Raw genomic sequence first — 25,717 nt, forward strand, 5'->3', positions numbered from 1 at the left:
AGGATTGGGTATTTCAATTAGGCCGAAATCAATAGATATTTGTAAGAGAGTGGGTTCAACAAAAAGGAGGGCTTAGCTCGAGGACAAAAATAAGGAAAGATAGACTATAGAACACAAATTATGTATTTATATGGCTTGTTACAAGCTTGCCCGAGGAGGCAAGTGATACATAGAATGATACATCGTTCACGCTCTTCTCTCAATTTTCTTGTTCTAACTCCTCTCCTTTCGATATCTATTATGTTGGATCCTTTTCATCTGGAAGTTCCATTCCCTAATATACTTCTTAGCACTTTAAATCTTGACCCCTCATCTCCACCTACCTAAATTCTTATCATGACACCTGCCCCCTTAAGCTTCTGATGAAGGTGGTAGAAGGAGCTGCTTAGCTATGAAATTCACTGTTTAGGTCATTTCCTTATCAATGCAGCTAATAAAGCTGTTTTCAACCATTTAATGCGGAGGCAGTAATCTACTTCTCACTGGAAAATTCCCCTACCCCCCATGATTCTCTCTCCATACCCTGTTCTTCCCAATTGGAGCTCTCAAAAGTCTTTTGTCTCTTCTTCTCCTCTCCTCGGGTGGATTCCCTCATCAAGCTTATGATGCCTTAATAATCATACTAACAGCTCAACGATCCCTTCCTTGGTCCTCGGGCTCCCACAATATCAATTTTACACATATAAGTCCCAAAATCACATACATCAGTCAAGTTAAAAATGTGTAAATTTGTAAAGTTGCTTCAATAATTGTATAAAGAAATCAAGAAAAAATTTATATTTTAACGACATGTAGCATAAAATAGAGAATTTGACGTAGAGTGTTTTAAAATATTAGTAAGTAAAATAAAGATAAAAAATAGACTCTTATAAATAAATAAATAAAAAATTACACAGGCCTGTCGGAATGCTCTAAATAATAAAGGAAAATGCTAACGAATGTGTTTAAAGCATTGGTTAATAATCCATTTAAAAAAAGTTTTTACGGGAAAAAAAAAAAAATTTTGTTTTGATAATTTTTTCATTTCTTATAAAAATGGTGTCAAAATTTTCCTAAATTAGATTGTTAATTAATGTTTTAAGAGCACTTGCTAGCTTAACCCATAAACAAAAGGAGACTATTTTTTTAAACCCCGAGCCAAAAAAATAGAGAAAGTAGTGGGCGACACAAAAAATGTAAAAGGAGAGTGCTTTTGCACGCAATTTTAACAAAAGGAGAGCAGCACGCAAGTCATGGTGAATGCTGAGGAGTGAGTGTGTGTGTCTCCCACAAATCCATCAACAATTGAAAGCTTTTATTAATGATGTCCCTCATTCCCGATTATCATATACTTTTACTGAAACAGAAGAATCTAAACAAATACTAATTTGTTACGCATGGACAATTAGAAACGAGGAACAAAATGGAAGTGCACCGCGCACTACTATAGTATAGTATAGTATTTAAATATTGCCAATAATTATGAAAGTAAAAATTGACGAGGCATGTACGATATCTTATTTTTGGTTATTACCCATCAAAAATGAAATTTTATTGGTATAATTTGCCAAATTAAAATCATGATTTGAAAGCTGTGTTGAATTGATGCTTTAGTTATTGCAACTGCCAACCAAATTTTTTTTTTTTTTGGAGAAGAACTGCCAACCAATTTGACTGGGGAGTAAACCAACCTTTCATTATGATCGGTAACTACTTTGTGATTATACCATTTACCAAAAGGAAATGATATGTTCACAACATTTTCACAATATTTTTATAATAAATCTTAAGTAGAAGATTATTACTAGTTGTTATTATTGGGGTAAAAAAGTAATCTTAGTGTTAGGTTCAAATTTGAACCAATAATAACTAACCATCTGTAATTTATTGTAAAAATATTGTAGACATAGCATCTCTCTTTATCAAATATCATAAAACTGAAAATATTTCTATGAGATGCTGTTGTGACTTGTGCGTCTTAGGGAATCCAATAAATTGGCCCCTCTTTCTAACTCCTCAAACCAACCAATAAGCTCGAGTTGTAAATTTTTTAGGGTTTTGAGTTGACTCACTGCAGGGTCATGTGAAATACCACCATTTTCCAAACTTTATTTTTAAACTGCTCCCCATCTCCACTTTTATATCTGTACTTAATTACTTATTATTAGAAAGGGGATTTTCTACTTTTATGTCATATTATGAATACGTAAAATAAAAATAAACCTTTCATGGTTGTAAGCAGTGCTGGAGCTAGAATTTAATTTCAGGAGGGCAGAATTTACATGCACATATGCATGTGCACTTACACACACACACACATATATATATATATATATATTTACTTGAGACCAATTTGAAATATAAAAGTTATTCATGGGTGATATGTAAAGGTAAGAAAACTCACAAAAATATAGTATTCATCATATTTTGTTTACTTGTTAAGAGTTTTTTTTCCCATAAATAAACCTTTTTTAGATTTTTTTTTTTTCAAAATCAAAATTTTCACTTATAAATGAAAATATTTTTAATAATTAAATAGACATTAGGTACAAGTTAAAATAAATTTATTATATCATGTAATTATCTTCAATTTTGGTTACTTATACGAAGTTTTATATTAGAGTGTGTTTGGGTTAGGATTAAAAATTAAAATTATTTCACTATTCAACTTATTTTTGTTACTATTTATAGATCACACTGCACTTTTTGGCACTATTTATAGGCTCCACTGTACAATTTCAACTAACTTTTACCTTTATCTATAGTACTTTCAGCAATAATTTTTTAGTTTCAGCAAAATAAACGGTATCCAAATACACCCTTAATGCAAATAAATTATTACATAAAGAATTTGAGATTCTCTTGACCCGACTCCATTTATGTAGTAGATTTTTGTTTGTTGATTTCATTTATATTTTTTTGGTTGCTTTTTTTATTATTAATTTTTTACATGCAAGGGGTAAACTTTTTAATTTAAAAATACAATATGGGTGTTAAAAAGTTAATCATCTAAATGATTTTTGGATAAATAAATTAATCTTTTGGATGAATAGTTTCTACATAAGTTATATATAATTGGCTAAATGATAGCAATCATTACAATATAAGAGATTACAATGAAGAATTAAGATTGGTTATTAAAAATGATGATAAATTAAAATTGGCACTTTTTTTTTTTTTTGGTTGTTGTTGAGGGAAATAAGGTTAGTGTGTGTGTGTATTTTTGAGAGAGTAATTTTGAAAAATAACTGCCACCGGAATTGAAGAAGGTTAAGTAAAAACAAAAAAGGTTGGTTATGGCGGACAGGGAAGGCAGCGTTGGTTGGTTGGTACTCAAATCAAATCTGACTAAAAAAAGCAAAAGTCCCTTTCTTTTGGTGTGATATCTCTCTTCCTCCCTCCTCCATACCCCATACTCCATAAATAACTCTCTCTCGCACAAGCACTAACTTGTACTACTACTACTACTAGTACTAGTGGTGCTCTTTCTCTTCCCTATCTATCATCGCTGTTTTCGTCTCTTTCTGCACTGCACCGCACCGCCCACGCTAAATCCTGCAGATTTATTAATGTGAACATTCTCTCCTTTCACGGGCCCACTACTTTTTATTTATTTTATCATTATTGTTCTATCTTTGTTTTCAAATTGTAGTGGCCACTCTTTCTTTATTATTTTATTTATAACTGCTCAAAGCCTGATCTTCTTTGCTTTTAGCTTTTGGCTTTTATTGCTTTTTGTGTGAGCAGAGTAGAGTTTGAGGCCTGAGCTCTGAGCGCTGAGTCTGAGAGGGAGGACCCCTTGTTTTTTGGGAAACAAATTAATGGCTTCTTCATTCAGGATCAGGATCAGGATCATCCTACTCTTCTTCTATCTCTTTCTTTCTCAAATCACCCTTTCTTTTTCGGCCAAGGTTCCCTTCTTCTTCTTCTTTTTCACATCAATACTATTACTACTACTTCTTTCTTAATGAATATTCAGTTACGCTTTTTCTATTGTATTTGTACCCAAATGAAAATCATAACTTTTGGGTTTTGGTTATGCAGGTTTTTGTAGTGTATATGGGAAGCAAAACTGGTGAAGAAGACCCAGAGGAGACTCTTACCCAACACCATGAAATACTTGCTGCTGTTCACGCTGGAAAGTAAGCTCAAACTCTTTTTTTTTTTTTTTTTTTGGTTTCTGCCTTTCCAATTTCAACGCTCGTCTGCTACTGAAATATACTTGTATATAACAAACAGCATGGAGCAAGCACAGGCATCTCACGTTTACAGCTACACACATGGTTTCACTGGCTTTGCCGCCAAGTTGACCCAACACCAAGCTTCCCAGATTTCTAGTGAGCCCCTTTTCTTAATCAAACTCCCCTTTTTATAGAAATATAATCAAACATCATATTGTTGCAAGTAAATTCAATGATTTTTTGGAACAGAGATGCCGGGAGTGGTTTCGGTGTTTCCTAATTTGAAAAGAAGACTACACACCACGCATTCGTGGGATTTCATGGGTCTTGTGGGCGAGGAAACCATGGAGATTCCTGGGTTTTCTACCAAGAACCAGGTCAATGTCATTGTTGGTTTCATTGATACCGGTCAGCTTTCTCTCTCTCTCTCTCTCTCTCTCTTTTACTATCTTTAAGTTTTAGATTAGGTATCCTTTCTTTTACTCCTATTATTTCTGTTTCTTTACACAAACAAACAAAAACCGTCCTTCCTTTATTACTTCTGTTCTGTACAAACCAAAGAAAGAGAATTAGAATTAGTTCCTTCATAACACTCTGCACCTTATCCTTCATTTCATTTACTAGGCAGTTACTGCAGCAGCAGCATATGCCTATATGATTAAATGGTCCAATCATAAACTCTGTACAAGATACCAAATTTTTTTTTTTTTTTTCTTTCATGATTTGATTGCTTGATCAGTTAATGATTTGCTCACTTTATCTTTCATTATTCTTTAATAACTTAGAAGTAATACAAGCGTTTTTTTGCTTAATAATTATGCAATCCTAATTACATCCCCTTTTGTTTACTTAAGTCACGTTACGTTACGTCATTACATCCCCTACTTTACTAATTCCTACTAATGTTAGACATCTTATTCAATCAGCAGCACTGCACATTTTGCACAAATTATTGCCTTCTGTATACTTGAACGTGTGTGTGCCTCCATTTGGATAGGACCTATTTCATTGGACTTTTATCTATCCAAACATAAATAAAAACATTGGTGGTCTTAAATTTTGATTGCCATTTAAAGCAGGAATTTGGCCTGAATCCCCAAGTTTTAGTGATGCCGACATGCCTCCAGTGCCTTCTAGATGGAAGGGGCAATGCCAATCAGGAGAAGCATTCAATGCTTCATCTTGCAACAGGTTTTGCCATGGTTTTCCCTTTGCATGTTTTATATCATTTTATGAACATCAACGAAAAGGAGGGTCCTTAGCATCAGCAAAATATTTATTTTTTTAGGAAACTGATTGGAGCAAGATACTATTTTAGTGGCTATGAAGCAGAAGAAGAAGAAGAAGCAGTAAACACAGTGTCATTCAGATCTCCCAGGGACAGCTCTGGCCACGGCAGCCACACAACCTCAACAGCTGCTGGTCGCTATGTGAAAAACATGAATTATAAGGGGCTGGCAGCTGGAGGAGCTAGAGGAGGTGCACCAATGGCCAGGATTGCAGTATATAAGACATGTTGGGACTCAGGTTGCTATGATGTTGACTTACTAGCTGCCTTTGATGATGCAATTAGAGATGGGGTTCACATCTTGTCTCTGTCTTTGGGTCCTGATGCTCCCCAGGGAGACTATTTCAATGATGCCATCTCTGTGGGGTCATTTCATGCTGCCACCCATGGGATTTTGGTAGTTGCTTCAGTTGGAAATGAAGGAAACCAAGGTTCTGCAACAAATCTTGCTCCGTGGATGATAACTGTTGCTGCTAGTTCAACAGACCGGGATTTCTCTTCTGATATCGTGTTAGGAGATGGTACCAATTTCACGGTAATACTATTAACCTTTTTTTTTTTCTGTTCAGAGATTTTTGTAATCTATTATAGAGCCTTATGAAATCTTAGTTGCTGGATAGGGTGAAAGTCTCAGTCTCTTTAAAATGAATGCCTCCGCGAGGATCATTTCTGCCTCTGAAGCCTTTGCAGGATATTTCACTCCTTATCAATCCAGGTGAAGCAGAAGGTACTTGGTAGTGACTGCAATTTCAATGTCAACATCAAGGACAACCTTAATTTTTTTTTCCCTGTCCTACTTCTTACAGTTACTGCTTGGAGAGTTCCTTAAATAGAACAAAGGCCAGAGGGAAGGTTCTAGTCTGTCAACATGTAGAGAGTTCAATGGAGTCAAAGCTGGAAAAGAGTGTTGTGGTGAAAGAAGCTGGCGGAGTTGGGATGATACTTGTTGATGAGGCAGATAAGGATGTCGCCATCCCCTTTGAGATCCCTGCAGCTATTGTTGGGAGGGGAACAGGAGATCAGATTCTTGCCTATGTTAATCGCACACGGTTTGTTTTATTATTAACAAGATGGAAAGGTGAGTATGCAGTTTGAATTTGTCTGGGTTTCTGACACAGGCCATTTTGTTGTTGTGAACAGCAAACCAGTGTCTAGGATTTTCCCTGCGAAGACTATATTGGGGTCTCAACCTGCACCTCGTGTTGCAGCATTTTCTTCAAAAGGTCCCAATGCCTTGACCCCAGAAATTTTGAAGGTAAATTTCTCTATAAAATCAAGAATTCTGAAGGTGTTACTGGATTTTTTTCATTTTTTATTTCATTCTTTACATGCCTCTTTTTCTCTTTTTAAAAAAAATTTAACCTAATATTCTTAAATCATCTGATGGTTCTACTCTATAGCCTGATGTCACAGCTCCTGGATTGAACATCCTTGCTGCCTGGTCACCAGCAGTTGGAAAATTGCAATTCAACATTCTCTCTGGGACTTCCATGTCTTGCCCGCATGTAACAGGAATTGCTACCTTGATCAAAGCTGTTCATCCTTCATGGTCTCCATCTGCTATTAAATCTGCCATCATGACAACTGGTAGTATATCCTAGTTTTTCCTGATAATTCTTTACAGATATTGAGTTACCTAATGTTGTTGAATTCCCTGTTTTCTCAAACAATGTGAAACACAGCTTTATTTTCATTTATATTTTTCCTGCTTCTTTGACTATGTAAGCATCTGCATTTTCCCAACCTTTTTTTAAGAATTGATATGTTAAATCCACCTAAAATTGACTAAATAGTGAAGGCCTTGATACACACACACACGCACAAATTAATTACTATTATTTATTTCGAAGTTTGCTTTGTTTAGAATAAATGAAGTCTAAAAATTATGCTGATTAGTGATTACAAATGGAATATGCAGCTACTACTCTGGATAAGCATCACAAACCAATCATAGTGGATTCTGAAGGAAGAAGGGGTAATGCATTTGATTTTGGGTCTGGATTTGTGAACCCAATGAGAGTCCTTGATCCAGGTCTCGTCTATGACGCTCATCCGAGGGATTATATTTCGTTCCTCTGTTCGATTGGTTATGATAAGAAGTCATTGCATTTGATCACAAGAGACAACAGCACATGCCATGAAACATTATTCAGAACACCATCCGCCCTGAACTATCCTTCTATCACAGTGCCCAATCTCAATGACAACTTCTCAGTGACTCGAACTGTGACAAATGTTGGGAAACCAAAAAGTATTTATAAAGCTGTAGTTTCTTCTCCCATTGGAATTAATGTCACTGTTGTACCAAACCGATTAATCTTCAACCACTTTGGCCAGAAGATCAAGTTCAGTGTGAATTTCAAGGTGGCTGCTGCTGCTGCTGCTACATCAAAAGGCTATGCTTTTGGGTCCTTATCATGGAGAAACAAAAAATCACAGGTTACCAGCCCTCTGGTTGTCCGGGTTGCACCCTCCAACATGGGATTGATGAGATAATGGCAGTTGAACTGTATAAAAATAGATTAGGAGTTTGCAATTCCTTATAGATAAAACAACCAAACCTACAGGAATGAAAATGCTGAGAAGCAAGTGAAGTGAAGATTGATGTTCGCTATTACCTCATGTTATATGTCTAGAGATGGCTGAGTAATGGAACTAGTGTCATGTCATTTTTCAAACAAGTAACTAACTGTACAATGGCAGATTATGGAACAAGATATGGTTTTACTTTTTCCCCCTTCTTACTCTCTGCAACGTGGTTATCAACTTATCGTGATGCCATAGATCCTTTTTCCGTAATTAAATGTAAAATTTATGTATAGCACTGGACCTTGATGCATTTGGCATACAAGAATGCGATGTAGTCCCTTGATGACAAAATACATAAAGCAGTTAATTGTTTTTTGTATTTTAGATTCCTCTTCGTTACTAATGTGGATTCCCTGAGCCAAAGTTTACAGGAAAATGCAACCATAGTAGAGTTATAGTAAAGCTTAAGCAGCCTAACCCTCTCTCTATATATAAGAGAGTGAGAGAGAGAGACGCAATCCTATAAAGTTTGATAGGCTCTTTCAATCGGTTTTATATTTGAACTTATTCAGACCCAAGGCATTCAAATAAGTCTATAAATGGGTTGCAACTTGCAAGACGTCATTCTTGAAGGTGATTGTGCTTCATTATTTACTGCACTTCAACAAACTGAACCAAGTTTAGCGATTTTTGGAACATTGGTGGAAGATATCAAATGGACAGCTTCAAGATTTAGAAGGGTCATTTTCAATTTCACTAATATTGTTAGTAATCATGCTTCCCATGTGCTAGCCAAAGAGGCTCTCTTGAGAGATTCTGTTGGAATATGAGTGGAAGATTGTCCCCTATTTCTTTTACCATCTGTACATTCTGATCAATTTTAATCTATAAATCTTCTATCGTTTACATATTATTATAAAAAAAAAAAAAGAAAAAAAAAAGGATAGTCTTCAATTTTTTGTTTAACTAGTCGCTAACCCGTGCGATGCACGGGAAAGCTATTAATAACTTAATATGAAAAATATATATATATATATATATATATATATATTATACATGGTATAAATTATATACCAAACCAATAAAATCTATCATTTACAAAGTAATAAAATCTATCACATACAATGAGATATCATGAGATCATATTTAGAAAATATATAACTGATATAAGTACACTCCAATACAATTAATTACACGAATATAGTTAATTCCATACTCATTCAATCAAATATCTTTCATAAATTACATTAATCGTTCTTGATGTCCAAGATGTATCTAAATTCTAACATTGCCAGTAAACAAAGATGCTAGTCCTCAATGGGATTAAAAAGGCAACATAATGCCAATTTACACAATTTCTGAAATCATTATTTCCACTATTAAGAGAGAGAGAGAGAGAGGTGACTGTTGTGTTGCATCTCTTAAGAAGAATCTACCCTGTACATTTTTTTTTTATATGTAATCGACAAATAACAAAATAGATGTACCACATTTAGAGTATGCACATTTCTGAGATTAAAAGTAAAAGAAAATAAGAAAATGAACCCACCTAAAGTTTTTTGCTCTCCCTCTCGATATTGACTTTTCCAACATCTTCCAAAATCAAATTTATGTACTACTCCCTGTAAGGCATAAAAATTAATATTTGACCAAATTTACATGTATTTTAAAAACAGGTACATGGAAACAAAACACAATTAGTGAAAACAGAAAATGCTTTAAACCACAAACTATATTTTTGAAACCGGTTTGAATTTCAAATAAGTAATTACAAAAGCATCAGTATGTAGCTTTTCAATTTTACCTTCATGACTCTTTTACAATTTTTTGCTATATATATAACCAAACTTAGTCATTTATAACATATCATTGATATACGGTTTACTAAATACTCTTCTTAATAGGAATTGTTAGTCATGTCATCTAGCTAAAACTTCCATTTAAATTATCATCTCCAATCACCCTTTGAAATCTCATGGTTGCCTTTGCTTCTTGCCTAGTAGGACAGCACAAATTTATTATCCCACTTGCATCCATATTAAAACACACAGTAAACAAAAGCAAACATACAAAACACATAATCTTTCATGTAGTTGTTTAATTTCTCTAAACAAATGCCAAGTTAATGTTAATGTCTCAAATTCAATTAGTAAACACTATGATACACACCTATTCCAAACTTAAACACGCAACCAATTCTACCAATACATGTAACCTTTCATAACTTAAGTTTGTGTCCATAACTCTCAACTTTCTTGACCCTAAAACCCATCCCAACAATTTGCATTAAGCAATCACCGCCCAGAAAAATTATCTATTATTATTAGCAAGATTTTCCCATAATTTCTATCTAAAAAATGCTTCCACCATTACCATGTATTTCCAAATAAGTTCTCACGCAACTTGTAGGCTTATTAATCAGTAATTAGCTATCTGCATATATCATAGAATACTTTCAACCTAGCAACAATGATAACACAAATCGTAAGAAATCCTACCTAATTATGCTGCTATTTGAGGGAGTACAAATAAACATAGATCTTGTGTGACTTCCATGGAGAACTTCTCTGCTAGAGTGCTAGCATTCTTCAAAATGGGCTTCCAAATTCTTAGATGTGTCTGTAACATGAACATTACTCTAAATAGGTGAGTAAACAAAGCATCATAAACAATAAACTATACGCAAAGTACATACGATATAGAAAACTAACCAAATTATAGTCTAACTCATTTATCCTAAAATTTTCAAACACATGCTAACAAATAGATATTGATATAAAATATTCACCTTGTAACAAAACTTAATAAGTCTCAAACACACATCTTTAATAGCTTTAAATGAATTTGTCATAATTGTATTTAAGCTATGGCTCAAGCAATAAGAGGCAGCAAATATGATTCCATAAAAAACTATTCTCTTCTTGTCTAATAATGTTTAGGAGGGTTGTCGCCTTGAATTCAACTAAATTCTCTCAAATCATATTTAACAACCAAGAACGAAACCCTAAATCATATTTAACAACAAAAAACGAAACCCTAAATCATATTTAACATCCCAAATTATAGAACAAAATAAAAACTTACCGGTAATGTTTGCGGAGAGAATCTGGTCAGATGGTAAAGTCTCAAAATCAAAAACTTTCTGCCACTAAAGGAGTGGGTGGCTGGTGCCTGCGGACTATAGTTTAGGGGTTTGAAGGTAGAGAAGGGACAAAGATTGAAGGTAGAGAAGGGACAAAGATTGGACTATAGTTTACGCTTTGAGCTTTGTTTTTTAAGGGCTGAAATTTTTGGGTTTTTTTTTTTTTCCTTTTTGATAATGCCGGTTGTCTCTACACCCAATCGTCCCCTAACAAATCCTTGGCTTCTGACCTAAAAACAGATATTAAAGAAGCACCAATATTCACAGGCAAGAAAATCATTCAAGATTTAAAAAAGAATTTTGATAATATGTACACGACCTACCTGCGCATAGATCTGACCATATAATGAATATTATTCATGAGACATAAATGGGTCAAAGCAGGATCTTTATACTGCTTAGCTTTTCCATCCAAATTGGTTTGAAGAGCCTACATTATTCTTATTGTTATTGAGGCCAATTGCGAACCCGTTTCATCTTTGTTATCAAATTCTATAAAAAGCTGCTTCACGGTTGATTGATAGCTGTAAGCTTTGAGCTTTGTTTTTTAAGGGCTGAAATTTTTGGGTGTTTTTTTTTTTCCTTTTTGATAATGCCGGTTTGAAAATTTTGGGTGTTTTTTTTTTCCTTTTGATAATGCCGGTTTGAAAATTTTGGGTGTTTTTTTTTTTTTTTTCCTTTTTTGATAATGCCGGTATTTTTTTTAGTCTTAAAAGTTTTTTTTTTTTTTTTTTTTTCCTTTTTGATAATGCCGGTTTGAAATTTTTGGGTGTTTTTTTTTCCTTTTTGATAATGCCAGTTTTTTTTTAGTCTTAAAAAGTTTTTTTTTTTTTAATACTGTGCTGACGTGTAAAATTGTGAGAACTTCAAAAGCTTCGGTTTTATATATATATATATATATATATATATAGATTAATAGTCTAATTACATCTTTTTTTATACTAGCGTATAACCGGCAAAATGCAAAATGCTGGGAATCCGCTAGTGTATTTATTACACTAGCGTATAAACTCTCAATCTATATTTTTTTTTTCTTTATCATCTCTTACACAAAATGTCCTTAATATTTTAATTTAAACTTCAGTTAATACCAGTAAATTTGTACAATAAACTTGATAGGCTGCAGTATACGTCCCACAACGTTGATTGCACTATCCACTTACAACTCTGATGCATTGGAAGTATTCGAGCATCGGAGAAACACCACTAATTACAGACATGCAACTAATTATAGACAGGGCCAACCGTTGACCAACTCTTTTATCTTTGAAGATCATGTGTTCATAACAGAGTTAAGAAACTCGACAATCACAAAAGCCCATAATGATGTAAAGAAATTAGGAGTTAAGGTAAATGCAACCCCTGGGACTGCATATCTGAAGGATCAATCAAGCCTTCTAATACAACAAGCTGGTCCAACAGTCCAAGCTTCTCATCTTCAAGAGTCTTTACCTCATCTTCCATCTCTTTCAGCTCTCTCCCCAACACAAAGCTCTCTTCCTCCAGCAGCAAATACTTCCGCCTTAATGCTCGATACTCGCTTCCAGATGCAGAAGAATCAGGCAATGAATCAGAGTTTGATCTCTCCGATTGCTGGAATGATGGCAAAACTTCATTCTTAAAGTTTCTCTTGGAGGCCTTCTGAGTTTTCAATGACAAAGGCCCTTGTACCCCTTGAACTTCTCTGACATCATTCCCCTGTAAATGAAAGGGAGAAGTGTTTTGGGTTGAGATTTTCTTCTTCCGTAACTTAGGATTTGAATTTTCCTCGGACTGTGGCATCCTTGGATCTTGCATTTCCACCAGCAAAATCTAAACAATGTTCACTGCCACAAAACACAGGCTAGCTAGTTCAGAGGCAAGGAGTGTATATCCTGAAACTTGGACGATACAATTTTTTTTTTTTGATAAGTAAAAACTTGGATGATAAATTTATTATACACATTCTTCAAGAAAAGAAGTTCAACAAGTCCTTTGTAAATACATTTATGAGAACCTCCTCCCACTATAAGAACAAGGTGAAGGTAGATGTTATGGGCTCAATACTCACTGTGTAAACATGTAACTTACAAATAAAAAAATTATATATAAAAAAAAAAAGTCCTTTGTAGATGCAACCCTTTCACTCTATAAATATATTCCTAACCGCCCCCACCACACCCAGAAAATTTTTTTAAGTACCAAAGAAATCATGTAGAAAGTAACTTTATGTTAGAATAAGAATAGATCAGGGGAAGAGGAGAGAAGACGAGAGGGAATGGGAAGAGGAAGGAGTGGCACATCTCTCCCAATCCAAATATACCCCAAGTCTAAGGGACTACGGCAAACCAACATGCAGAGGGAAAAAACATGATTATGTGGTATCGAATCAAGCACAGAGAACTGAATCAATTTAGCACCCTACGAATATAAAAGTTTTTTTACCTAAAAGATTTTAGCAGTTTTATCTTATGGCTCCAGCATGCTTTCATGTTCATCTTCAAAAACAATCAAGCATATGCTCAACAGTAACTATAAGGAGGGGGGATTTAATAAAATCCTTCAAAAATAAATAAATAAAAAACAAATAAAAAATTCAAGTAGACTTCATTTAAGTTATTGAATTCCCTAATTTTTCTGCCAGTACTTACTACCTATAGCATCAAGAGTACCACATTCTCTACATCAAGAGCCAGCACATGCATTTTAGGTTAACCAAGCATTTGTTAACACAGCCCTTAATCCAAGTGCAGCTCTAGAGTCACCTAGCCACCAATTTATAGCTTGGTCCATTATTTGGGATCTCATTTTATTCAAAATTAAGTGGAATTGACCACAAATAGAAATGGCAATACATAACCTTCATTTCTTTATTTACAAGCAATTTAAGAAACCAAAACAACAATATACCTATGTCATTGTGAGGAACCACCTTGATCCATGTTCTGAATAGCCTTATCGACCATCAAAATCCAAACTCTTATAAGAGGTGTTACTCCACACTAAACATACACCATTAGTTCTTTTGAAAAAAACCGAGTATACGTAATCTACAGACAAATACTCATTTGAAAGTGTCCCACGGTGATCTAATATCTTTTCAACAAAATGATGTGAGAATCCGCGGTGAAGAAATAAGGAGATTATGCTAAAGCAGGTTTCACTCAACACAGAGCTTCTTTTTACTGGTAAATTAAACACTGTACTGAGTGGGTCTTGAACCCACAACCTCACTCTTCATCCCATTCTTATAAGAGAGGAAGTTGTCATTCGAACTATAGCTCATTGACAGGTTCCACTCAACATTGTTTATCAAAAAATCCTGAAAAATGAACTATCCCAAAATAATAGCTGAACATCCCTTTCAACTGATTGATCCACTCCTATGTTGACCATAATCATTCCAATATTCATTATCAAGGCCGTTCCACTTGAATTGAATCTCAAGGTAAGGACCACAGACGGCAACTTAATACAAACAACAAGGTTGATATTGCGTAAAATAAACTAATGGCAAAAGCTCATTAAGATTCATCAACACAAGGACCATCAGGACTGCACAATCTAGGGAAAGCAACTTTCCATTGTGCGTGCTTATCTCAAATTCAGCATCAACATCATAGCATTTTCAGAACAAAAAATATATGCTAAAATGTACTTTACACCCTCTAAGTTTAGAGTTGCTTCTAAATCAGTCCTTCGACTTTTAAACCTTTCAATTTACACCATCAATTATTACAACAATGTCAATGTGCCCCTTCCCGTTACACTCTATTGTATTTTTGCCGTTAACCCGTCTAAAAACGACATTGTTTTTCTACTTTTTCTGCACAAAATGACATCCTTGTTGTGTGGCTTAACAGGAAGGTTTTAACAGATGTTGATGGAATGGGCACATTTTTAAAAATTCAATATTTGGGGAAGTGGGGATTTGAACCCTGGATGTCTATATTGGAAACACCAGGAGGTGCCAGTTGAGCTACAAGACTCATGGCAGAATGGGCATATTGATTTTGCTGTAATATTTGAGGGTGTAAATTGTTAGCTTTAGTAGTTAAGGGACCGATTAAGAAGCAAAGTCAAACTTAGCAGGTGTAAATAGTAATTATCCTCAATATAAAAACTGCAATACACTATTTTAGGGGGGAAAGGTGGAAATTAAAAAAAAAGAATGGATGATGGATCTCATCTTTCAAAATGATCTCTTAACATCTTACATAGAAAGGCAAACATTCCACTTGGACTGATGTAATCAAGTTTGATATGCAATTTATAGTTATAGATGCGAAAAGCCAAAAAGAAGGCTTAATTCAAATTATAGGATAAAAGTAGGGTTTCATATAAAGAAAGGAGATGGTAGGATGACAAGAAGGGAATGAAGAGGAAGGGAAGAAAACAGGGCCGGCCCTTCCCTTAGGCGAGTTAGGCAATTGCCTAAGGCCCCCAAGTCCCAAAATTTTAGAAAAGAACCAACCGGGTAGTTTCAAATGAATTACAAAAATAATCTGGCACATCCTTTTAACCAAAAAATCAAAAATTTTGGTAAATCCTATTAAACATTGGTTCTAAACAAAATCATTGAGCAAAAAACAAACAGATAAACTACAAATCCGGTCTAAGAGATTAACCACAAAACAATCACAAATCAAAACAAATAAATCCACTCAAAACCCTAAAAATTTTACCTTTCACTCTAGTCTGTGCTCTCCGCCTCTCTCTAGTCTCCAGTCTCCACTGTTCAGTCTCCAGCTGGACCGCCTCAGCCTCTCTCTGATTCTCTGCTCTCCGCCTCTCTCAAGTCTCAATTGCTCACCTCACTGTATCAGGTTCTGAGGTTCAGGAATCAGGTATAAAATTATAAATATTTGGGCACAGGGCACTCCATTTTATTTGTTAAGAACTTAAGATAACTTTGTTGATTTGGGCCCTCCCTGGCTGGTTTTGTAACTTTGTTTATCACTTATCAGTTTATCATTATGGCTGCCTGGACCCTCCCTGGACTGGGCGTTAAGTTTGGGCCTTCAAGCATTTTTTTTTTTTTTGGTTATAGATAGGATTTGTTTTTTTTTTGGGTGGGTCTTATTAATAAGTCTTGTATCAGTGTTATGGCTGAGTTTAAATTTTTGTTATGGTTGTGTTTAATTGGTTGAAATTGTTAAAAACTTGTTATTATTCAGTGAAACTACAACAATACGCACGTGCTCATAGGCTCTTTTATTTTTTGGGTAACGGTTAATTTTGAACATTTATTATAATTTAGGATTACTTTATTTTCCAATCACAAAAAAAATCTAGGGGTGTGATGAAAAAATTAAAAATATCACAAAATCTAGCAGGTGAAATAATTTTTTCATCACACCCCTAGATTTTTTTTGTGATTGGAAAATAAAGTAATCTCAAATTATAATAAATGCTCAAAATTAACCCTTACCCAAAAAATAAAAGAGCCTCTGAGCACGCGCGTGAGCTCGTGCTTAGAGGCTAGTATTCCGTAATTATTATAATTTTTTGCCAATTTTGTTTATGTATTAATCAACGTGTCATTAATTGGAAGATGATGCTATAATTTAGTATTAACCTATAGGGGAAGGAAAAAAAGATCCATTGAATAAATCTTATAAATAGTGCATATAATGAAAATGCATAATGAAATCGTAACAATAAAACTACTTAAAAAATACATGTGGTGACCAACGAAATATTTAACCAAAAAAAAAAAATGTTATATGTGTAATATCAGTCATTCACAAATGTGTAATATTAATAGACAAACATGTAAACTTTGATTGGGTATAAATAGAAAATTATAACATTAAAACCGAAAAATAAAAAAGAGCCTCATCACACGTGCTCCTATATATCATCCAAATTTTGTGTTGCTTCTAATGTGAATGTTAATAGATAAATTTTGAAAACCTTAATATAATTAGAATTTGAAAGTGTTGAAGATTGTTCAAACTGGGTTTGTGATTGAAAAATATAAAGTAACAGTTCAATATTGTCATGTACTTCATTTTTAGATCTCTCTGTTAAAGTGGCCCAACTTCCTTACAAAAATTACCCTGTAACATATGGAGAATCCTGAAGAATGAGGGGTCCTAGTTAACTTGTTAAAGAACATCGGTAGCATAAAATCTTGTTTTTTTTTTTTTTATTAAAAAAAAATTCACCCACCATACATATGCATAAGTCAAAATTTCCAAAATAAACATGCAAAGGTAAACAGAAGCATAGATATAAGATTAGGAATTGACAAATAAATAATTTCCCTCTTCATTTGAAAAATAAAATAAAATAAAAATGAAAGAAGGGAACACCATAGGTACATTGTAATTACACATTCAAAAAATGATTCAATTATTTGATTGTTGCTTTCCATGATTCAAATGTAATTACACATTCAAAATTAAGTGGCTCAAATGTGAAACATGAGTAAGAAAAGGAAATGTAAAAGTTTGGTAACTTCTTCATAAAATCTTGGGGTTCATGCAATCTTAACACTTTCGTTTGGCTAAAATCTAAAATCCTAGATTGGCATCAGTCATCGATCTATCAAGGTCGCTTTATAGCGCTTTCAGTTGAAACACATATCTGCAAACCACAATGTGAATGGAATAAGGATGTTACTATCTTTCTCAAGAGTTTTTGGTCCAAACAAAGTAAAAGAAAATTTTTGACAGAAAATTTGAATAGATTGAACCGTGCAAACATACCTTTTAGTACATGTTTCCCAATAGTGATAATGCCCATTCATCCTCATCCACCAATTTGAAACCAAAATCCTTTCATTCAAAATGGCATGCAAAACGTATTAGATCAAATTAGACTCCATAAAATTATTTCATAAAAGTAGAAGGAACAAAAGCAAATATCATAAGAAATAGGAATGAGATCAAACTTGTCAGCACTCTTGAAAGTATAAGAGATTTCGCAAATTGGCGGAGGAAATGATAGACTCTTGAAATCTAGGGGTGTGATGAAAAAATTATTTCACTTGCTAGATTTTGTGATATTTTTAATTTTTTCATCACACCCCTAGATTTTTTTTGTGATTGGAAAATAAAGTAATCCCAAATTATAATAAATGCTCAAAATTAACCCTTAGCCAAAAAATAGAAGAGCCTATGAGCACGTGCTCAAAGGCTAGTTTTTTTATAAATGGATAAAACAATTTGAAAACCATCAAAAGAGTGGTCTTATTTTGTAGGCAATGTTTTAGTGCAAGTTAGACATATATTTTTACCTGATTATCCTTTACTTTTGTCTCTACTTAAACATAGGCTGTAGGGGTATTTTGGAACCAAAAAAAAAAAAAAATCTAGTCCAAACAGGTGTAGCCCCTTAAATAGTAGTATAGATAAATCAGGTTTTATTTCTCATTTGCTCTATACTTGAAAGTTATTTTTTATTTTAGTCTTTATAAATATATTGTTTGATTAGAAATGTCTACTTGAAATTATGCATTTGGATATGAAAAACTTAAAAAAGGAAAAAAAGAAGAAAAATTAATTGAGTCTCAAAAAGGATTAATGGATAAATTTGTTATTAGTAATAAACAAAATATAACACAAAATTTAGATGAAAATATCACAAATGAGTAAGAAATTCACCAAAATAATTTAGAAGAAAATGATGTTCAATTTTGCAATACAACAAATCTTGATAATGAACTTCAAAATAATTTAGAAGAAAATGAAAATAATGATGAAAAACATAATATAAAATATTAAATAAACATTAATTTAATTAATATATAAGTATAAAAAAGACCCCATTTTTAGTTCTCACTTTAGGCCCTAAAATGTCTAGGACCGACCTTGTTTCCCTTTCATCCTCTCTCTGCCTTAACCCACGTCACACTGTGCTCCATGGCTGACCACCAAGTTCTCCTTCTAAACCTCCATAGCCGGAGCTTTTCAAGCTCATCACCTCCAACCATGCACCACTGTCGAAACCCAGCCAAAATCAAATCATGACGACCATCACGGCCAAAACCCAGCCAAAATCAAATCGCAACAAAAACCCAGAAGCCCACCAAATCACAAATCAAATCACACTCACTGAAATCAAAGCACAAAACCCACAAAACAACCAAAATCACAAAATGAAAATACTGAAAGTGAACCCACCGTTAAAAAAACATATATTGGTTTTGTTATTATATTTTAGAAGAAGAATCATCTTGTTGAACTAATTTTATATCCAAATTAATAAAACACATACCACAAGCAAGAATGATAGACTGAAAACAAAGCAAAAAAAAATTGTATTTCCCAGAAAGTGTTTTTAGAAAATAGAAAGGGTAAGCAAAATATAAAAATTATTTGCTTCATAATCTCAAATAAATAAATAAATAACCAAAAATCACAAACCATAATCTGGTGAAGCCTCATGAGCCACAATTTCACTTAAGATGATCGTCTGAGTTGAGAGGAAGAGATTTTTATAGTCTTTGGTTCGGCAGCACAATCTTCGATTTCCTTTTTTGATGTGGCTTTCGCTCGCTCTTCTCCTATCAGCCTAGGCGACGTATAAAGAGAAATAAAAGGAAGAAAAACAAAGTACCTCGTAAAAAAGAAGAAAAGAAAAATGGTGAGAGAAGAAAGACGAACTGAGATCAGGTGCACTGTTGTAAATATTTTTTTTTACATTTTTTACTCTTTTTTTTTATAAAATTTTTTAACTCTCCTTTAATATATTTTATTTAATGGTTGAGATTGAAAGTTGTTTTTTCAACTTTTAATCTCAGCCATTAATTACAATTGCATCAGGGTATCGCACTTGAATTTGAAAAAACACAAAAAGATCTACACATACACATACACATACAAATACGTATACACATACACATACACATACACATACACATACATAAGCACGCATAAACACATATACATAAATATAAGCACGCATAAACACATACACATACAAATACATAAGCACACATACACATACACATACATAAGCATACATACATAAACATACACATACGCATACAAATACACATAAACATACATACATATACACATAAATATACATATACATAAACATAAACACACATCCACATAAACACGTATAAACTCACATAAACGTAAATATACACATACATAAACTTAAATATAAACATAAACACACATATAGACTCGATTTAGCACACCAAAGTAACTAACGAAATTGTTTGAAGATTGGTGTTAGTTTGCAATTTTTTCCAGTCTATATGAGGGTTTAATTTTTCTCAGTCTGTATGTATGTTTATGTCTATGTATGTTTACGTTTATGTGTGTGTGTTTATGTTTGTTTGTTTTTGTGAATGTTTGTTTGTGTTTGTGTTCATGTATGTTTATGTGTATGTGTGTTTATGTTTGTAAATATAAATATACATAAACATACACACATACATAAACATGCATAAATATAAATGAACATGAACATAAACATAAACACACATGCACATGCACATACACATAAACATATACATACATAAATATACACATACACATACACACATACATATACATAAACATAAATGAACATAAATATAAACACACATGCACATATATATAAACATACACATACACATACACACACATAAACATAAACATAAACATACACATACACACTCATACACATACACATACATAAACACACATGCACATACATATACTTTTTTAGTTCTCGCCTTAAGCCCCAAAATGTCTAGGGCCGCCTCTGGAAGAAAATGAAAGGAAAGTTTAATTCAAATGGACATTATATCATAAACAACTTAGCTCTCCCTAGTCTTCTTCATCCTCTAATCTATTCAACCAACACAGACAAGGTAAAGAATTTAGACCCCTTGAACTTCTATCCCAATTCCCAAGATAAATCGAGTTCACATCAAAACACATGATCAGTTCTCACCTTGATTTTGAAGCAACCAATATATATATAACATAGGCATTGAGCATAAAATAAATACATATTCTTTTTTGTAGCAACTATCATAATTCATTCATATAATTAGAACAGTTAAAGATATATAATAAATAAAATTGCAAGAAGAAGCAGTGAAGAACCCTAATAGGATAGAAGATATAATATGAAATTAAAAGAGAAGAGAAAAAGGTACCTGAAGGCTGAAGCTCCTTTCCTTTGATGCTTTTCTCCGTTGGCCTTCGCTTCGCTTTACAATTACGACCACGACCACGACTGACTTGACCTTCCTTGTTTGAGCTTTGGACTTTATTAATAGGGATAATTACAGTAAACCCACCTGAGGTTAGGCCCGATAACACTATGCCTACCCGTGGTTCAAAACTTATCACTTTGCCCACCTGAGGTGGCTTCCGTTAGGGATCTGTTACCCACCTCTCCGTTTGCCGTTAGAAAAACACATTTTTAAAGAAAAACAAACATAACAAAGATCAAAAAGTTAGGACTTTTTATTCCTTAAGAACTTCTTTGAGAACAAAACACAGGAATAGCACAGATCAAATGCTATTCCTGATTAAAAGTGATATCATTGAGCATTTGTTTTTTTATTTTTGTTTTTTTTTATAGATCTCTCCAACTTTTATTCAAACCAAACCAAACCCAAATTTGATCTGTGCTATTCCTGTGTTTTGTTCTCAAAGAAATTCTTAAGAAATAAAAAGTCCTAACTTTTTGATCTTTGTTATGTTTGTTTTTCTTTAAAAATGTGTTTTTCTAACGGCAAACAGAGAGGTGGGTAACAGAGCCCTAACGGAAGGCACCTCAGGTGGGCAAAGTGATAAGTTTTGAACCACGGGTAGGCATAGTGTTATCGGGCCTAACCTCAGGTGGGTTTACTGTAATTATCCCTTATTAATATGATGTTTTCTAGGAAGGAAAAGAGTTTATACAACCAGACAAACAAATCGCCAATCGCCAATAATTAATAAGCTTTCTCATCTTCTAACAAATCTCGCTCAAACAATTATGTTTATGTATCTCTATCGTCTTATCCACTTATTCCCCTCTTAATATTAAGCTTTTTTTTTTCATGGATAGAAGTGTATTTTTAGTTAAATACTGTCACAATGGCAAATGGCACCTGAACATTATACCTAAGTTTCGCCTTTAATTGTTTATACCGCCGATTATATTTTTGACATTTGACACACCAAACATAAAAAAACTACCAATATCAGATATGACAAATCTCAAAAAATTTGGCATGGGGCTAGAGTGAGATTCTAAAAATGACACGGTATGGCCATGTGTTGTAAAATTTTTGGGTAAACTATGTATTTGATCCCTATCCTATACACTATATTTCAATTTGATCTTAAACCTTTCAATTGTGTCAATTTGGTCCATAACCTTTCAGTGTCGTGTCAATTTAGTCTATGTCGTTATCTTTTAAATGAAAATTAATGACATGGCAAACAACCAAAATAAAATTTTAATGTATTTTCACATCAATGAAAACTATTTTTTTTTATTTTTTTATTTTGGCTATTAGACGCGTCATCAATTTTCATTCAAAAGATAATGACAGACTCTAAATTGACACGATACTGAAATGTTAAGGACTAAATTGACATAATTGTAAGGTTAGAGACCAAATTGAAATATAGTGTATAGAATAGAGACCAAATACGTAGTTTACCCTATTATTATTTATTTTTGAAAATACACTTTTGGTTCCTACATTTTGGGCTAATTCTTGTTTTGGTCTTTAAATGGATTTTGCTTCTAGGTCAATCCCTGAAATCAAAAAATCGATTCAATTTTGGTCCTTGCTGTCAACCTGAGAATAGAAAATACATACATGACAAATGGAGTGAACTATTGGCATGTTATATGCTAATGTGGTTAATAAAATAATAATAATAAAACCACATCAGCATGCCACGTCATCATCTAAATAAATAAAAAATCACAAAAAACAAAATTCTAAATTTACAATTTTTTTAAAAATAATTAAAATAAAATTATTAAACTAAAAAAAAATTATTTTCATTAGAATATTTGGAAAAACATGTTCTTCTCCCAATTTTTGGGAAAAATTGGAAAATAACATCAATTCTCAAACAATTTTGTTAGTTAACAATATTTCCAAAACTATTTAGGAAACTAACATCTCAAGTCTAAGAAATTTGATTTTGCTCTTAGAACTCGACCCTAACAGACTTGATTTCTTTGAGAACTCGAGCCTGAGAGAGACAATTTCTGCGAGTTCTTCTTCTTCCTTCATTTTTCTTTCTTTAAGCACCAAACCAAAGATTTAGAAAAATGCATAAAACCCACTGTTCTTCCTTTTTTTTTTTTTTTTATTCTTTCTTAAGACCCAAAACAAAGATTCAGAAAATACCCAAAGGCTTGAGAGAAGAGGGTTTGCTGCTAGATCGAGTCGACTTGAGAGAAGAGGGTTTGGTTTGAGTTCAGAGAGATGAACTTTAGATCGGACCACCGCCGATGGTGGCGATGATGGCTGGAGGAAGAGCCAAGGAGGCTCGGCCATGGAAGTTTCAGAGAGCAGAGGTTGCTGCCTGGGTTCAGTTCAAATCGTGGGGTTGCTTGCCTGGGTTCAGTCCAAAATGTAGGTTGCTTCGCTTGGAGCTTCGTCGCCGCTGCCTCCTCCAACCTTCGTTGTTGCTCCTGGGTTAGGGAAATCTGGGTTCGTGGAACTTCATCGTGGTTTTTTGATTTGGGTTTTTTGATTTGTTGTTCGTGTATTTCTGATTTGTTGTTCGTGATTTGATTTTTTTGATTTGTTCTTCATGGTTTTTTGGTTTGAAATCTTTTTATGGAACTCGAGTCTATAAAACTTGAGTTTTAGCCATTGAAATCGAGTCTCTAAAACTCGATTTACTGCACCAAAATCGAGTCCCTTGAGCTCGAGATGTTAGTTTCCTAAATAGTTTGGAAACGTTGCTAACTAATGAAATTGTTTGAAATTTGTTGTTATTTTCCAATTTTTCCCCTTTGGTTGGAAACATGTTCAGACTCTCTCTCTCTCTCTCTCTCTCTTTTCCAATTCCATTTCCAATTACAATTCCTAACCAAAACCTAACAAATCCTCTTCTTTTTTGCAATAGTAGAGTGAAGGTCAGAGGCAATGGGTGTTCAAGAAATCCATGTGGCAGACATGACCCTAGTAATCCATGAACTCGAAGATATATGTGACTCAATCACTAGCCAAGTTCTCACCAGTCATGGCTTTAGAACTCATAACAACGTTGAAGCCAACGGGCTTGAAGACCGAGTCGAAGTGAGGCAACTCGTTTGGGGATCGGACGAGTCTTCCAGCAAGTTTGATGGGTTCGACTTCAATTGGTGGTGGTGGGTTGTTTTTCTCTTAATCTCAAACTTTCTCTCCCTCTAAATCCAACTCTCTCTTGATTGTTTGATAGGTGGTATGGTGGTGGGTTTGATTTTTTGATTGGTGGAGGTGGTGGTTGGATTTTACTACGTTTCCATGGGGGTGAGTCGTTCGTTGGTTTTGTGTTTATGTTTGTTTCATAAGAAATTTTGTTGGGTTTGGGTGAAAATTTATGGGTTTGAACGGTGGAGGTGGTGGTTGGGTTTGTGTTTATGTTTGTTTGTTAAATGTGAGTTAGTTTAGTGTTTGGTTTGGAAGAAAATCTTGATTTTCTAGGGAAAATGTTGATGATTGTTCAAGGAAAATTTATGAGGTTGGTTGGGTTTGTTGTTATTGTGAGCTGAATTAGCTGGGTTTGTGTGTGTGTGTGTTTGTTTCATAAGAAAATTTTTGGTTTTGGGTGGAAATAAGGAAATGTTGTGATGAAAATCTTGGGCATCGGCTTTTTATATGTGAATTTTTTTAGTGTTTAGTTTGAAAGAAATTTTCTAGGAAAGACGTTGAATGCCCAAATATTTTTTGTGTTCTTGAGTTCTTGTGATCTGGGTTCATGTTCTTGAGTTCTTGTGATCTAGGTTTATGTTTTTGTGTATTCATGCTCAAATCTGAATCTATGTATTTTTATGTTTTTAATTTGGTAAAGTTGATAAATTATTATTTTTAAATCAAATGATGACGTGGCATGCTGATGTGATTTATTATTATTATTTTATTAGCCACGTCAGCATATAACATACCAACAGTGCACTTCGTTTGATACGTATGCATTTTCTGTTACTGGGTTAATGACAGGGACCAAAATAAAATCGATTTTCTGATTTTAGGATATGTTTGGTTGGGGTGAAAATAGAGAGGATGGAAAATAAGGAGAGGAAAATATGGTGGAAAATGACATTTTCCATTGTTTGGTTTAGGAGAGAAAACAAGAGAGACAAAAAATAGGGAGGAAAATAATCCCTCCGAGCCCACATTTTTAATCCTCCCAATTTCGGAGGAAAATGGAGAGGAAAAAGTGCCAAATGATATAATTTACACAAATACCCTCTCTTTAAGTTGCATTTTTTTTCTTTCTTCTCTCTTTCCTGCGCAGCAACGTTGCCCCAATTTTTTTTTTGGGCAATCACGTTGCCAATTGCCACTTTTTTTTTTTTTTTTGGGCATTAACCTTACCTCTTTTTTTTTTTCTTTTGATTTTTTAGGGCTTGGGCATGATAGTTTATTTTTATTTTTACTGGATGTGATTTTTTTTGGAACATGTTTTTTATTTTTATAAAAAAATTTGGGTGATTGCT

General features: G+C 33.7%; 2 protein-coding genes across 8 annotated transcripts; one reads left to right on the top strand and one right to left on the bottom strand.

Moving 5' to 3' along the window:
* The first annotated feature begins 3,352 nt into the window (after positions 1-3,352).
* LOC115994588 (subtilisin-like protease SBT5.3) lies at positions 3,353-8,356 on the top strand. Of its 2 annotated transcripts, none has more exons than XM_031118789.1 (12): positions 3,353-3,550; positions 3,695-3,890; positions 4,024-4,121; positions 4,219-4,316; positions 4,410-4,568; positions 5,240-5,351; positions 5,449-5,983; positions 6,069-6,163; positions 6,255-6,497; positions 6,589-6,703; positions 6,849-7,035; positions 7,367-8,356. In XM_031118789.1, exons 2-12 carry the CDS (start codon positions 3,801-3,803, stop codon positions 7,942-7,944), a joined length of 2,310 nt encoding a protein of 769 aa, XP_030974649.1. In that variant the 5' UTR covers positions 3,353-3,550; positions 3,695-3,800; the 3' UTR covers positions 7,945-8,356. The 2 variants fall into 2 exon arrangements, with proteins under 2 accessions (XP_030974649.1, XP_030974650.1); XM_031118790.1 differs by having other exon boundaries at positions 3,727-3,890.
* A 3,806-nt stretch (positions 8,357-12,162) lies between these two features.
* On the bottom strand, positions 12,163-21,316 carry LOC115950633. 6 transcript variants are annotated; one of them, XM_031067858.1, is made up of 2 exons: positions 21,207-21,316; positions 12,163-12,945 (listed from the first exon to the last, which is right to left on the bottom strand). In XM_031067858.1, exon 2 carries the CDS (start codon positions 12,914-12,916, stop codon positions 12,464-12,466), a length of 453 nt encoding a protein of 150 aa, XP_030923718.1. In that variant the 5' UTR covers positions 12,917-12,945; positions 21,207-21,316; the 3' UTR covers positions 12,163-12,463. The 6 variants fall into 6 exon arrangements, 4 of the variants coding, with proteins under 4 accessions (XP_030923718.1, XP_030923717.1, XP_030923715.1 ...); XM_031067857.1 differs by lacking the exon at positions 21,207-21,316 and adding an exon at positions 15,784-16,044 and having other exon boundaries at positions 12,163-12,993; XM_031067855.1 differs by lacking the exon at positions 21,207-21,316 and adding an exon at positions 15,784-16,043.
* Between the last annotated feature and the right edge of the window lie 4,401 nt (positions 21,317-25,717).

This window comes from Quercus lobata, chromosome 6 (genome assembly GCF_001633185.2).
Source record: "Quercus lobata isolate SW786 chromosome 6, ValleyOak3.0 Primary Assembly, whole genome shotgun sequence".
Lineage (NCBI taxonomy): Eukaryota > Viridiplantae > Streptophyta > Magnoliopsida > Fagales > Fagaceae > Quercus > Quercus lobata.

Coding starts and splice junctions, on each gene's coding strand:
- LOC115950633 (XM_031067858.1), bottom strand. CDS start 12,916: ATGCAAGATCCAAGGATGCCACAGTCCGAGGAAAATTCAAATCCTAAG.
- LOC115994588 (XM_031118789.1), top strand. CDS start 3,801: ATGGCTTCTTCATTCAGGATCAGGATCAGGATCATCCTACTCTTCTTC. Junction 4,122..4,218: donor GCTGCTGTTCACGCTGGAAA/GTAAGCTCAAAC, acceptor TATAACAAACAG/CATGGAGCAAGCACAGGCAT. Junction 4,569..5,239: donor TGTTGGTTTCATTGATACCG/GTCAGCTTTCTC, acceptor CATTTAAAGCAG/GAATTTGGCCTGAATCCCCA.